The sequence below is a fragment of the Sipha flava genome, unplaced genomic scaffold, assembly GCF_003268045.1.
Source record: "Sipha flava isolate LNK unplaced genomic scaffold, YSA_version1 238_pilon_pilon, whole genome shotgun sequence".
NCBI classification, from domain to species: Eukaryota; Metazoa; Arthropoda; class Insecta; order Hemiptera; family Aphididae; genus Sipha; species Sipha flava.
The window spans coordinates 266,957-280,484 of record NW_020272880.1 but is presented as its reverse complement, the minus strand read 5'-3'; the positions used below and the strand labels follow the sequence as shown (position 1 = coordinate 280,484).

At 32.8% G+C, this 13,528-nt stretch overlaps 4 protein-coding genes across 6 annotated transcripts in view; 3 read left to right on the top strand and 1 right to left on the bottom strand.

Annotated features, from left to right (window-relative positions):
• LOC112683964 (discoidin domain-containing receptor 2-like) overlaps positions 1-13,528 on the bottom strand; it is a 180,427-nt gene that overhangs the window by 150,627 nt on the left and 16,272 nt on the right. The window contains exon 2 of one of the 3 annotated variants that reach the window (XM_025555240.1): positions 7,550-7,607. The exons of the other annotated variants lie outside the window; for them this stretch is intronic. The gene's annotated coding sequence lies outside the window, so the exon portion shown is untranslated. The remainder of the gene's footprint in view (positions 1-7,549; positions 7,608-13,528) is intronic. 3 annotated transcript variants of the gene reach the window in all.
• On the top strand, positions 5,820-6,493 carry LOC112683984 (general transcription factor II-I repeat domain-containing protein 2A-like). Its single transcript, XM_025555266.1, has 2 exons — positions 5,820-6,159; positions 6,222-6,493. The coding sequence occupies exons 1-2, from the start codon at positions 5,820-5,822 to the stop codon at positions 6,491-6,493; spliced, it is 612 nt and encodes a 203-aa protein (XP_025411051.1).
• Positions 6,490-6,843, top strand: LOC112683983 (general transcription factor II-I repeat domain-containing protein 2A-like). Its single transcript, XM_025555265.1, has one exon. It carries the CDS (start codon positions 6,490-6,492, stop codon positions 6,841-6,843), a length of 354 nt encoding a protein of 117 aa, XP_025411050.1.
• Positions 7,180-7,554, top strand: LOC112683982 (general transcription factor II-I repeat domain-containing protein 2B-like). The gene has a single exon (XM_025555264.1). The coding sequence runs from the start codon at positions 7,180-7,182 to the stop codon at positions 7,552-7,554; it is 375 nt and encodes a 124-aa protein (XP_025411049.1).

The following is a 13,528-nucleotide window of genomic DNA, read 5'->3' as shown; positions in this document are numbered from 1 at the left end:
AGTCGTTAATAATGATAAACATGGTTGGACGTAACATAATTTCAATTAAAATTTAAGATAAAATTAATGAGGATAGGTCTGAGAAAATATAAGATTATAATGGTATTATGAGACGGTGTGGGATAGTATTATGGAAAAATAATGCCTTTAGCTATTAGTATGTTTAAGACTGAAGCAAGGAGGAAAATTAATAAATTAATTAAAGAGCTTAAATTGGATATGAGTTTTGAAAAGGTATTTGATATTTGTTCTGTGATTTTGTTTTGGTTGTTGGTGGCTTCTGCATATGATTTGGTTTTGGTTCTGGGTTGAGATTGTTGAGAGTGAAGGTCAGGATCTTTGACTGGTTGAAACTTTTAAGCAGATTTTTTAAATATTGACTCAAATGCTAGGCATCCTTTGAAATTTGCGGTGTGGACTTAAGCGCACAGGGCGCATTTGGCTGGACTATTTCGGTCCTGGGTACACTCGATTGTCAGATGGTTTTCACCTCATTTGACACATCGAGCTTCATGGTTGCAATAGTTCTTTGTATGTCCATATTCTTGGCAATTATGGCATTGGGGTGGACCACGTATTTTTTTTTATAGTTTTTCGATTTTCACTATTGTATTGAGAAGAGATGTAATTTCATGTATATCATTGTTATTATCTTGCTGACAGATATCCACGAACAATACTGGAAGTGGGCAGTTGTTCCTGTTTTTTGCATTGTAAATACTCTTGATTGAATGTACCTGTTCAATAAGAGCAGATGTAATATTGGTGTGTAAGGTGGAATTATGTAAATTTTCAATGACGACTCTGTGCGATGACTTGAAGGGGGGGGAGGGTAAACGAATGAAAACTAGCGTTTATTTTGTGTAAATTATCTATTATTGCATTGTAAGTTCGTTTATCGATGGGTTGTACAATGAGGTATGACGGAGTTGACTTACAGGTGAAACCATTGGGTCCGGTGATATTTTTTAGGACGGTGTTGAATGCTAAGAAGTTGGATATGTTTTTAATGTGGATAGGAGGAGCAACGAACTTAGCATTGTGAACTTTGTACGGTGGTCTGTCCGGATCTTCCGTAGTGCTATTTGAAGGTGTGGCGAATACATTGTCTTCATCGGTGTTGAGTACGGCGTAACGGTTTGGGGCGATAAAAACTTTTTTTTGTCGATTTGACTGGGTGAACTGTTAGAAAGGTTTCGCTTCGTTGTTTTAGGTGTATGCGACATGATAATGACGTAATGTTATTGAGACAAATTTTATTATAGCGATATGATAACGGAGCGTGAACGATTACGACGTACGTGTGTTCATGAAAATAAGTTTAAATCAGTTAAATTTGTATTACTAATGAATTAAAAGTTTTTAAAAAAATAATACTATTAAATCATATATACCTTGAATACTTAATTACAAAAATATAAGCAATTTGACATTTTAACATTAGACAACATAATACTTTAATAACATATTAAATACCAATATTTTATATTTGAAACATTTTATTTAATTACTATTTTGTACTTAAGATATTTTTTATATTAACTATTCGAGTTTTATCATAATTAATGTTTATAAGCTTTTTTATTGAAGTACATATTATGTAATTAAATATTTGGTTAATTTAACTCATAAATTACTATAAACTCAATAATTGAATGAAAAAGTTATTATAAACCATAACACTCCACTACTACCAATTGGAAAGAAATTCAGTGTCAGGTATAGATATAGGTATATCTTTGTCGAAAAAAATAAAGAAAAAAAAAGAAACTAATTACTTTCAAATAATTGTTGTTACTCAAATTTATATATACTTCGTTTATCAAATAATTTATATATTTTATACATTTTCGTATTTTTTTTTTTTTTGTTTTTTATTCATTTTTTTTCGTCGTCTATCGTATACTTGAATTCGTGGAACCCTTGGCCAGTAAAAAAATGTATGCATATAGTTTCATCAATATGTTTACGATGCGTAAGTACTAAAGTATCGCTAAGTTTTTATTGGCAGAAGTGCCAAAATAACGTTTTTCAAAAATGACTCTGCAGAAGTTTACGTATCACTTCTTTGAAACCCTCCGAGACCATAATAATACAGTTGCCCGAACTCCAATGCGAAACTTTCGTACGTGGTCGTTTTAACTTAAGACGTTCGAATATAGAGCACATCGCCATGAGTAGTGGACGGTCGATGAAATGTGAGTATAGACGTTATAACAGTATGTTTGCACTTTACGTACCAATTAAAACAACTCGATATAAATTAGTTGAGAACATTACTTTAAATTTAAAATCATCTGCGGCAGTAGATATAATAATAATAATATAGTCCGAAACAAACTTGTGCGGGATAACCGTACACAAATTCCATATATCGACGACACATTAATAATAATATTCGATACGGGTTCCAAACATCTGTGTAGCATTTGAGTGTATATATTTGGTAGTAATGTAATGACTAGGGACCGGAACTTGATGCATTTGCATCGTTTTATTTAATGCTTGTATTCGAGGTCCATCTCTATAGAAATTTGACTTGTGCCGTGCAGAACTCAATGGTACTAATTTTATTTTGCATTTTTTTTTTGCATTTTTTCGGTAATTCTTGATTGTAAGGGCATTTTTTAGCAATTTTGGTGTATTTTATTCATTTTTCTACTTTTATAAGTATATTTGCATTTTTCTTGTTGAAAGAACATATTACTTTGATAAAATTAAATATTTAAAAAACTAACATGCCTATTGTATAGCTGAATCCTTCAGTTATTATTAATGGCAGTCGACATATTTGTAACATACGTGAAAATCCCTAAAATAATGTTATAGGTACTTACGTGTTACGGAAAACCATAAAACAGACATACCGATTTTAAAACCTTAAATACGGTAAATGGCTTTAATGGGTGAGGTTAGAAGAACACGTTTGATGTTTTATTTTTACTTTTAAAATCAATGTTCGATGGGCTGAACACGATAAAATATATGCGTATAACTTGGAAAATGGGAGACCTGATGTCGTTTTCTAGAGTTACATGACATCGAAATGAACAACAAGCGTTGTGTAATATACATATACCTTAATAAAAGATTGATAAATTATAATTTGAATATACGCATAATCGTAAAGAAGTCTGACGTCGAACTGAATGTATTGTACAATAGTTTTTTTTTAATAATCGTAAAACGTTTGTTTATTTTGAAACCACATATTATAATAGTTATAATTGTAAGAATGAAAAATATGAATATGGTACACAAATGAGTCTAATAAATAGATGATGTACATGTGGTACACTCGTGTAGGACATATATTATACGAGTAGGTGATGGTATTATCTTACGATTATAGTCAAATGTATTTAAAGATGTACGCGTCGGTCAAATGCCACACAAGCAGTCAAATTTACAAAACAGACTTTAAGCAATCGATTTTTTTATTATTTATTATTTTTGGATAATAACTTTTAAATATTTAAACTTAATTTAATAAAAAAGTAGTTGAAATTATCATTATTTTTATAAATATTTTAACAATGAATGCAGAAATCGATTGAAATAAAAATAAAAACTAGTCGACATTGACTAATTGGTCCATTGCTATAAAAATTGCTAACGTCGTTTCATATTTTCGTATAAAATTAGAATTTGTAAAGACAAAATTTAATTTAGATTTCGTTTTAATTGCTACTTATATTACAATCTCAGAATATAATTTATTAACGATTGGGAAAAAATACAAATGGATACATTAGTGGAATACATCCCAATGATATTTGTGCTTTGAAATACACCGAAAACGATAAAAACGAGAATACAGCATATTATAATATAATAATAATTATTATGACAAACAGTTCACTCCAATTAGTAGGTTTCAGTTTACGGTCACAAAATAATACTATTTAAACAGTATGATAAATATACGAGTATATTAAAGTTATTTAATGTATTTATATGGGTGTAGGTACGAGTATTAGCGTTTGAAAAGATTATAGAATATTAGAATATTATTTTTTTATTTTTTTTTTCCATTGATCTAATATAACTTTGGCGGCAAGGGTCATTATTGTACGAGAAATTATTTTCGTTAACATTATTTTCCTTCAAATACATTGCCAACGTTTTTGAAAACAATGATGGACCGAAATGTTGCAAAAAGGGTTTTATAATAATATTATCAGTGGTGTACGATTCGAATGACGGGGTGACTGCAACGACAGGCAAGTCTTGCACAATGCACTATACACGCGAACACGGACCCGTAAACACGAATGTAATGATTCCGCCGAAGCTTAACATCTTAACGAGCAAGATTTACGCGATCGCATGAACAGATAAAAAATTTAAAATACAATTTCCGAGGAATACGGTATTACGTGGTACGTTTTCGAGAAAACTCGAAGGATCTGAAACTTTTTCTCCGCTCTGAACCCTTCCCCACACACACAGACTAACTGACGCAGACAAACATACATAGAAACAAACGCAGACACACGCGCGTACGTACACTCGTGAAAGAGGTAAGAATTTACTAACTAGAATGCCACATTCAATATACACGAGATATAATGTTTGTGTATGTGTATGTATGCATGTGTAGTAAATAAATACATAAGAATACATTCACATACACTTGTGTGTTCACGTTGTAGATGATGAGAGCGGCGCGGTGGTGCTATGATCGGAGGGATGCGATGTGGAAAAAGTGTAGTCATTCTCTTTCATAATGGAGATTTAATAAAACGTCTTGGAAGTGAATTTTGGTTTTCCAATATAATATATAAAACCGGCCGCAGATTTGCACACCGCCGCCGGCGAAACACAACCCTCTTCGCTCCACGAGTTATACATATATATATATATTATCGTGTATTCTTCGTTATTGCCACTGATCGCTCGCAAGAACTCTTATATACCTTCCTGCCACTGTCGCAGCCGTCGCCGTCATCACAATGTTGACAAGAGGGGTTGTAATAAATTTGCCACCACTACCACCGTTGTTATTATTATTATTATTATTTATATTATCATTTTTTTATTTATTACGACTAGTTCATGCACCCACGCTATCGGCTAGACGCACGCGACCGTAGGTTAACGATGAATACCGTCTAAAACGGACCGGAAACGATTGGTTAAAGACAACATGCTTGAGTAACAGTTTTAATTTCACCCTTAGACGATTTACGGTCTCATCATTTTTGTGCGATTCATAGGACGTTTTCCATATTATATTATTATGTATGTACGCCACTAATAGTAACTGTAACAAATCGCTTGGGAATTTTTTTTTTTTTTGTTTCACCATCTCAGTGTAATCACACTAGAGGTGTGCGAAATCGGTTATATTTCAATGGTCTAAGGCAGGGATCAGCAACTGGCGGACCGCGGTCCGGATCCGGACCGCGGAAGGCAAAACTATGGACCCTGTCAACACATTGTCCTTCATTATGTTATTTTCTGTAATATTATTATTATTAATACAGACATTAATTTAATTTAATTTATCAAACTCAGATTATAGTTATATCATAATTTATTGAAAAATATTTTACCAAGCAAGTAATAATCGGTTTTATTACTATGTTATCGGCCGACGGCCGAGTCGCGACAATACCAAATATTTCGATTTTCTAAGAACTCCGAAGAACCGACGGCGTAAAATTATATTTATTGCTTATCCTTAACTAAATCGTTAACTCTTTAGTTTTAGTACGTGTACATTCGCCGATGGATACAGTGCGTGTTTCGTTTTATATTATTCGTTCAATATTTTGAGTAAAAAACGCAAAATCGACAGCAAAAATAGGAAGTTTATGAACGAGTGGACTGAACTATATTGTTTTATATTGCCTGAAAGGGTTGGAGCCATTCCAGTCTGTTTAATTTGCAATTCAACTGTCACTATCATTAAAAGTGGAAATTTAAAACGGCATTATGAAACTACTCATAAAGATTTTCATTCAAAATTTCCTCCAGGCAGTGAAGTGCGTAAAAATAAGCTCCATGCATGTATGTTATCTTACAAAAATAGTACGACTACACTTATACGGTGTATGAGTGAACAAGAGAAATCAACTGAAGCAGCGTTGCGTGTGTGCTGGGTTCTTAATAAGCACCAAAAACCATTTTCCGATTCCGAAATAGTAAAAGAGTGTATGTTGGAAGTGGCCACTGCACTTTTTCAAGAATATAAAAAATCGTTATCTCTATCCAAGATATTCCTTTGTCGGCAAGGAGTAACACAAGAAGGACAGAAATTTTGGCAGCCGAAAACAATAAAAGCTTATTTGAACTTTTACATAAGTCACCGTGCTACTGTATTGCGCTTGATGAATCTTGTGACTTAGTTGATTCTGAACAAATGTCAATTTTCGTGCGATTCTTTGACATTGAAAATAAAGTGTTTAGAGAAGAGTTACTAGCAATATTGACATTTGAAGGCAAGACTCGTGGAGAAGATTTATTTAAGAGTTTGATGACTTCATGAAAAAATCGGATTTGAGTTATGATAAAATTGTGTCAATTTCCACTGATGGAGCTCCAGCGATGATAGGAAAAGAAAAAGGATTGTTAAAAAGAATCCGGGATAATAATTCCGGGATATTAACTTATCAATGCATAATTCACCAAACATCGCTTTGTAGTAAACTCAGTGCTACACTGAAAGACGTTATGGACGGTTTGATCAAGTTAATCAATTTTATCAGGTCGCGTTCTTCTCTTCAACACAGACAGTTCAAAGAGTTTCTGTGTCAATGTGATTCGGCTTATTCAGATTTACTACAGCACAATCATGTTCGTTGGCTCAGTAAAGGTCGAGTAGTTGAACGTTTTTAGAACATTAAAGAAGAAGTAAAAACATTCCTAAAAAATGTAGATATTGAAGAAGCAAAGAAGCATTCGGATTTCTTAGAAAACAATCGAAATATAGTTGCAATGGCTTTCTTAAATAACATTTTGAAGTATTTAAATACGCTTAATATCGAATTACAAGGAGAAGGGAAATTAATATGTGATTTAATACAAAGTGTGTCTGCTTTCCGTCGCAAACTAAATATATTTAAAGGCGACATTGAACAAAAAAAATGCATTCACTTTCCCACAATACTTGAATGCAAAAATTATTCTGAAATTATAAACATCAAAACATTTTTAAGTTTTTTGTCAGATCTTATGAAGGCATTCGATGATAGATTCGAAGACTTTTCTGAAATAGGAAAACTATCACAATTCTTAAAAACCCCTTACGATGTTCTCCCAGACGGAGAATGGACTGATGTAGCTGAAAAATTATTTAATCTTTCAAAGTCAAAACTCCAAATGGAAATAATAGACCTACAGGAAGATGTTTCCTTGAAGCAGTACAGAAGTGCGTCAACTGAAGAATTCTGGGCTAAAGATGCCATTGACAAGTATTCAAACTGTAAGCAACTGGCAATCAACTTGGCTACGATGTTTGGTTCGACATACATTTGTGAGGCATCGTTTTCAAAAATTAATTTTTTGAAAAAAAAAATATCGGACAAAATTAACAGACTCTCACCTTGAGGACACATTGCGCATAAGCTGTTCTCCACGAGTTCCCGATTTCAAAAAGCTGGCTAAAGAAAAGAAATGCAATTTTTCGCATTAAATAATTTACTATAATAAATATATTTTTTTCATACTTTTAATATTGTAATTTTTAATATAAATTAATTGTAATAACTGAATAATCATTTTTATTTTTATACTGCTATTTTTAAAATATAAAGATTTGAAAAAAAATTTTTTCACTGGACCTCATTGATTTATTATTTTAATCTTTAGGACTCCAATAGAAATTACTTGCCGACCCCTGGTCTAAGGTTTGTTTATATATGGATCATTATGATATGCATAGTTAATCCAATCACATCAATCTATTGCTGTCTGACATCGGTTCAGTCAGTAGTTAAAATATAAATAAATAAAGAGAGCGAGAAAAAAAGTAAAATGGATAATGGTTTTGGATTTAGGACCGGCAAAAGTAAATCTTTGAATATTGCCTTAACCTGTCATATTTGAAAAACTGCGATGATTTATTCCTTTTATTACTTTGAAGAAACTCGGCAGAAATGGAAATGGTAAATAATAAAAAATAACTTTTTCCCAAGAGCTAACTCTCGCGTACTCGTATACCGTAATATATAAAGTTACACACCCTTGTACTACACCTATGTACGATGAATTTTAAATAACAAACTCTTGGAGTGTAAGATGAACGCATAAATAATTAACAAGACCATTCAAACTTGAATGTAAATCGTCAACCGGACAAAAATTAGTTTTTTGAACGCCTGCACGCACGCGTTAGCGTGCACATTTTCCATTGTTGTCGGTTGGTTTTCAAAACGTTCCTCGCCACTGTTGTTCGACACGAGAATCGTGTGAAATGATAATCGATATTTATCGGCGAAAAATACCGTGATGGCGACGATGCGAAAACTACGGAAACGAGTGGCTGCTGGCGTTCGATGAATAGGTGCCGGCACCCCGTCCTCTTGTCAAAAGTAGTACATGTTATTATATCTGCGCGTCCTCCGGGGAAGACATTAATTTTCGACGCGCAATACATACATGCATAATACCCGTGTAAATACCACTTTGTAGAATAATAATAATTATAATATACAACACGAGCATCCGAGATATAGGGCTACTCGACGGCTCTCACGTCACGTACACCGGTCTATGCAGTCCCCTGGCGCAGTTTAAACAGCATCAACCGCGCTACGAAATAATAATTATGATTATTAACAAAATAATTACGAACTTTATTGATCGTGAACACTGCTTATTGTTTTCATCAATGTTATTATATTAGTATTGTTATTGTCACGTATTTTATCGTACATAATTATTATTGTACGAACGTTAAAATATATGTTGAAGTCGAAAAAGTAGTCGTTTAAACACTACGATTGTTATTAAAATCACCCGTCTAGATATTTCAATTAGCATACGTTATGGCATCAGCCGTCGGTACTTCTCCTTTCTTACTCCCACGCTATTATTCACGCTTATTATAACATATTGTTTGCCCGCACCCGGTTCCGGCAATCGCTCGCTCCGCGGTGCGAACTGTCCCCAGGGAGACGATCATTTGTTTTTCGGGATTCGTTGCCGTGGCAAAGACAAAAACGAGTGTTTAAATTAGACTTCCTCTTCGAAAACTTCACTCTTACCCATCCCCTATTCATTACAAACACCGTTTACAGGATGGCTGATGCAGGTCTCTGCGTTTATATAAGCACCAATTTTTGAAACAAAAGAGAGAAAGAGAGAGAGAAACTATCTTGGCGGCGGTGGCGGCGGCGAATATCGAAAAAGCACCAATTAACTGAGAAAAACGACGAAATTAATAAACATATTAATTCCTCTCCCTCAGCCCTCAACATATATTCATTATCTCCACCGTTCCAAGAACGCGTTATAATTTCCCCGCGCGTCACAAAGTTCCACTCCGTAGAGATATATTTTATACATTCATTCGTCAAATATTTTCGCGTCCTTTTCCGCTGACGGTTTTAATTTTTTTCTCTTATTACTCTGCCCTCACCAAACAGTCGAATACAAATAGTGTGGGGTGAAAAACGATTTGTCACTAAATACGTACCTGAATCGCCTACACGAAGCGACGTACCGGAGTACATTGTGCGTTTCGAACAGGCACGTACGGTGACAAACAATAATGCACAGAAAAAATTTTTACACAAAAGTCAAAGTAATGGACGTGCATAGTAACGTAAGCGCCTACGATTTTGGCGCAGTTAAGAAGTTCTTAGCGCCTTCCCTTTCGTCTCGCAAACGGGTACGTTTAAGCGTGTATAGTTCATAATACATAATATAATAATAGTGATATAATAATAATAATAATAATAATAATAATAATAACAATTATGATAATAACGATATTAATAACAATTGAATTGTTGCGTGATGTTGCACAAAGATGCGAGTAAAGTTACGGCAGCGGTGAACAATCGAAGGCTAACAGAGATTCGGCCAGAAGGGGCGGCCGCGGAGACGGACGAAACGCAAGCAGTTAAAATTCCATTGAGGTCGACCACCGGGCGTTGAGAAAGTTTTCTGTTCTTCCGTCGCGGACAACAACGAGACAATTCGACCGCAGTGGTAATAGTGTCGTTCCGGATTCGCCCGCGTGCCAACTTTCGCGGGGTTATCGGCCACGGTCGCATCGTCACTTGCGATACTTTTGCCGCGAACCCTACGCTTTTCCTTCGGTTTCGGGTCCAGGAAAACGGGCAAAGGAGCAACCCGCCATCCGCACCACGTACAGTCATTGTACACATCATAGCACGTAGAACACAAAATGGTGTACGGCGTAATAAGCTTTTCGAACTTTTGGGGGACAATTGACGTACGCAGCATTTAAGATAGTTAGAATTTTTTTTTTTTCTAAAACCACGAACAACCTGTTGTATTTTCAACCACGTTTATTCTTCTCATCCCTGCTTGAGATACTGATGCAGCACTCGTTCCAGAAGCAGTATGAGTTCGACGTCAGGGTCCAATCAGGAACCGATCTAGGAGGGGGGTCAGGAGGTTAGCTGACCCAAAGTTAACATTAGTTGACAGATTTAGCGTCTTGATGACATATTATTTTTTTTAAGTTTGCCAACTATAGGTTGAAGTTATTGTTACACTGGGACAAACTCCTCAACTAGCACCCAACTAATGACGCTACTGGTTTAATTATATAGTACAGTAAAACGTATCTATGTCTGACTCCACGTAAGAAGGGATCCTACATAAAATAAAATAAGTTTTAATGTTTTCAATGCTAATTATAACTAAATTTAAAAACACTTATTATATGATCATATTATGTTATCTATGTTACAAATTATACATTTATAATCAGATTTCAGCTATAATAAAAGGCCTTTTAAAATGGCCTCCTGACCCACAGTTCTCTAACTGTGGATTCGCCCCGGGATCTATCGTATAGGTTTCGGATACATACAGTCTATGACCTCGGAGGTGAACAAAATATATAATGCAACCACCGTCATAAGGTACGATATTGCTTATAATTATATTTACTTTAGAAGGAGAAAAATAGGGAGATCTAGCTGTGCTGCAAACGTTCATATGCAATTTCTTAGTGTGGCTTATAAAATAAACATATTGGGACCTGGACAAGAATATATAATTTTGCGATTTATCAGTTCAATGCGATATGATGTTTGATTAGGATAAAAAATGTTTCAAATATAATAAATATTTCACTGTATTATATATTATATTATGTACATAACATAGAATTTGTTGTTATATACGTTAAACGGTTACATTATACACATGATATTGTTTGCTTATCTCATACTGTTTTATAATAAAGTTTTTTTTTTTTTATATCGTAACGGTGGGTGTAAAAGAATATTTAAGACATACGGTACACGTAATACGACGTTTGATATAGTCAACCATAAAAAAAAATAATAAACATGCAAAATGAACAATTTGTTTTCCAACTCGCATGCTATTTCTCTAACTAAAATGAAAATATATACATTCTCTTAGAATTATTTATTTCGCATAAACCCTTTATCTTAAATCATTTAAATTACAAATTTTTCAAAGAAGTATAATGGAATTTACTAGTTGAATTTTCTAAACATAGTACTTACAAATTTATTGATTATGCATAGCATATATAACATTATACACAACAAGTAATAATTTCCTTAGGTTTAGCTTTAGCACTAAAATCGTTTATAAAAAAGTGAACACGATACTAGAATACCTTATAAACATAAATTATTGTTATATAATATATCTACATATCTTTTAAACATGTTTTAGTTTATATATATATATATATATATATATATATATATATATATTAAATGTCTAATAAGGATCTTATAATGTATAGTTTTAGAAATAATCAATGTAATTGCATATATTATAATAACAAAATTTGTCTAATCCACGAGCATATAATTATTCTAAAAACAATGTTTTCAATTATAAACTATAAATATTTTACTTTAAAATTAAATTCGAATACCATAATTCACCTTTGGCTTTAATGTAGAAAAAACTTTTTTGCCGCGTATTGTATATTTGTATGTTTATTAATTGAAATTTTCATGAAAGTTTTACATATATGAAAAAATAATACCATAATAATATACAACTTTTGTCAGACCATGCAAATGTGCGTGTTGTTGACGGATATTGTATAAATATATTTAATGTTCGTCGTGAATAATATAATATTATTAATATAACCAACATTCAATTTTCAATCAGAAACATGTATGCCAAAAGAATAGTATGATTTTAAAGTCAGTTTACGAAAGAATGCAACAACGATAATATTTATATTCGTTACCTACTCATGATTGTAAACCCTAATCCAATTGTACGATTCAAAGTATAAATAATATATAACAATAATAATAATAATAATATTGCGATTAAAGTTAAATCGATATTTTATATAGTTGCATTAACTCGGTTACTACCTACGAGACGGGCTCGTAAAGTTTCGGCGCTCGTCCGTATCCGTGTCATAATGGTAAACCGCAACTAGTGGCATATTTGTCACACACTTTTCAGGGTCGGGGCCGATAAGTTAGTAGATTCCACCTTGCCATTACTAACTTAACCGATTTTTATGAAACACGATATAAAAAATATCTATATGGGTACACGTTATAATGCGAATTTTAAACAAAAAAAAAAAAAAAATTACCACGTTGGTAAATCAAGCTAATACTATAAGCGAGTGCAATAAACAATGCCAATGACGACTGCCCGACGAAGAAAATTCGTTAAAATCATTGTAAACTAAATTTAACGGTCATATATTAGCAACACTAAGTATAGACGATATATTTTGTTATAATGTTATAATGATTCAAAATATCTATAAGAAATGTGATATGCTACATTTATATAATTTTTACGTTACGCTTATTAAAAAATCAAGGCCCAAAGACTCATTATTAAGACACTTAATTGCTAATAGCAAAATAGTTTGGTAGAATTGTTACTCAGAAACATTGCTCTTCTTAAATTTGAACAGACTAAACTCGGACAATCAAGATAAATTACTAAAATCTGAGAACGGATATAATTCTAATAAATAACAATAAACGAGTGTTTTGAATTCTTGATTGCACTAGGATTAGAGTTTAGGAGGTAATATAATTGCTAATTTGAACCACTGTAATTTTAGTGCGAGGATGTTATTTCAGGCACTATTGTTTATTGCTAAGCTGAATAATAAACTGCGAAATGGTATTGAAAGAATGAGCACAGCATCATGAATATATAACTTTCTATGGCTATGAAAAAATAAATAATAATGAATTAATAAATTATTTTCAAAGTGGAGTTTACTTTATTAGATAAAACATATCTGATAATTTATGGTTTAAACAAAACTAAAAATAAATACGAGAAATAGATATAACTATCTATTTAAGTAAGAAGTGTATTAAAGGAATCCAAAATAATGTAGATA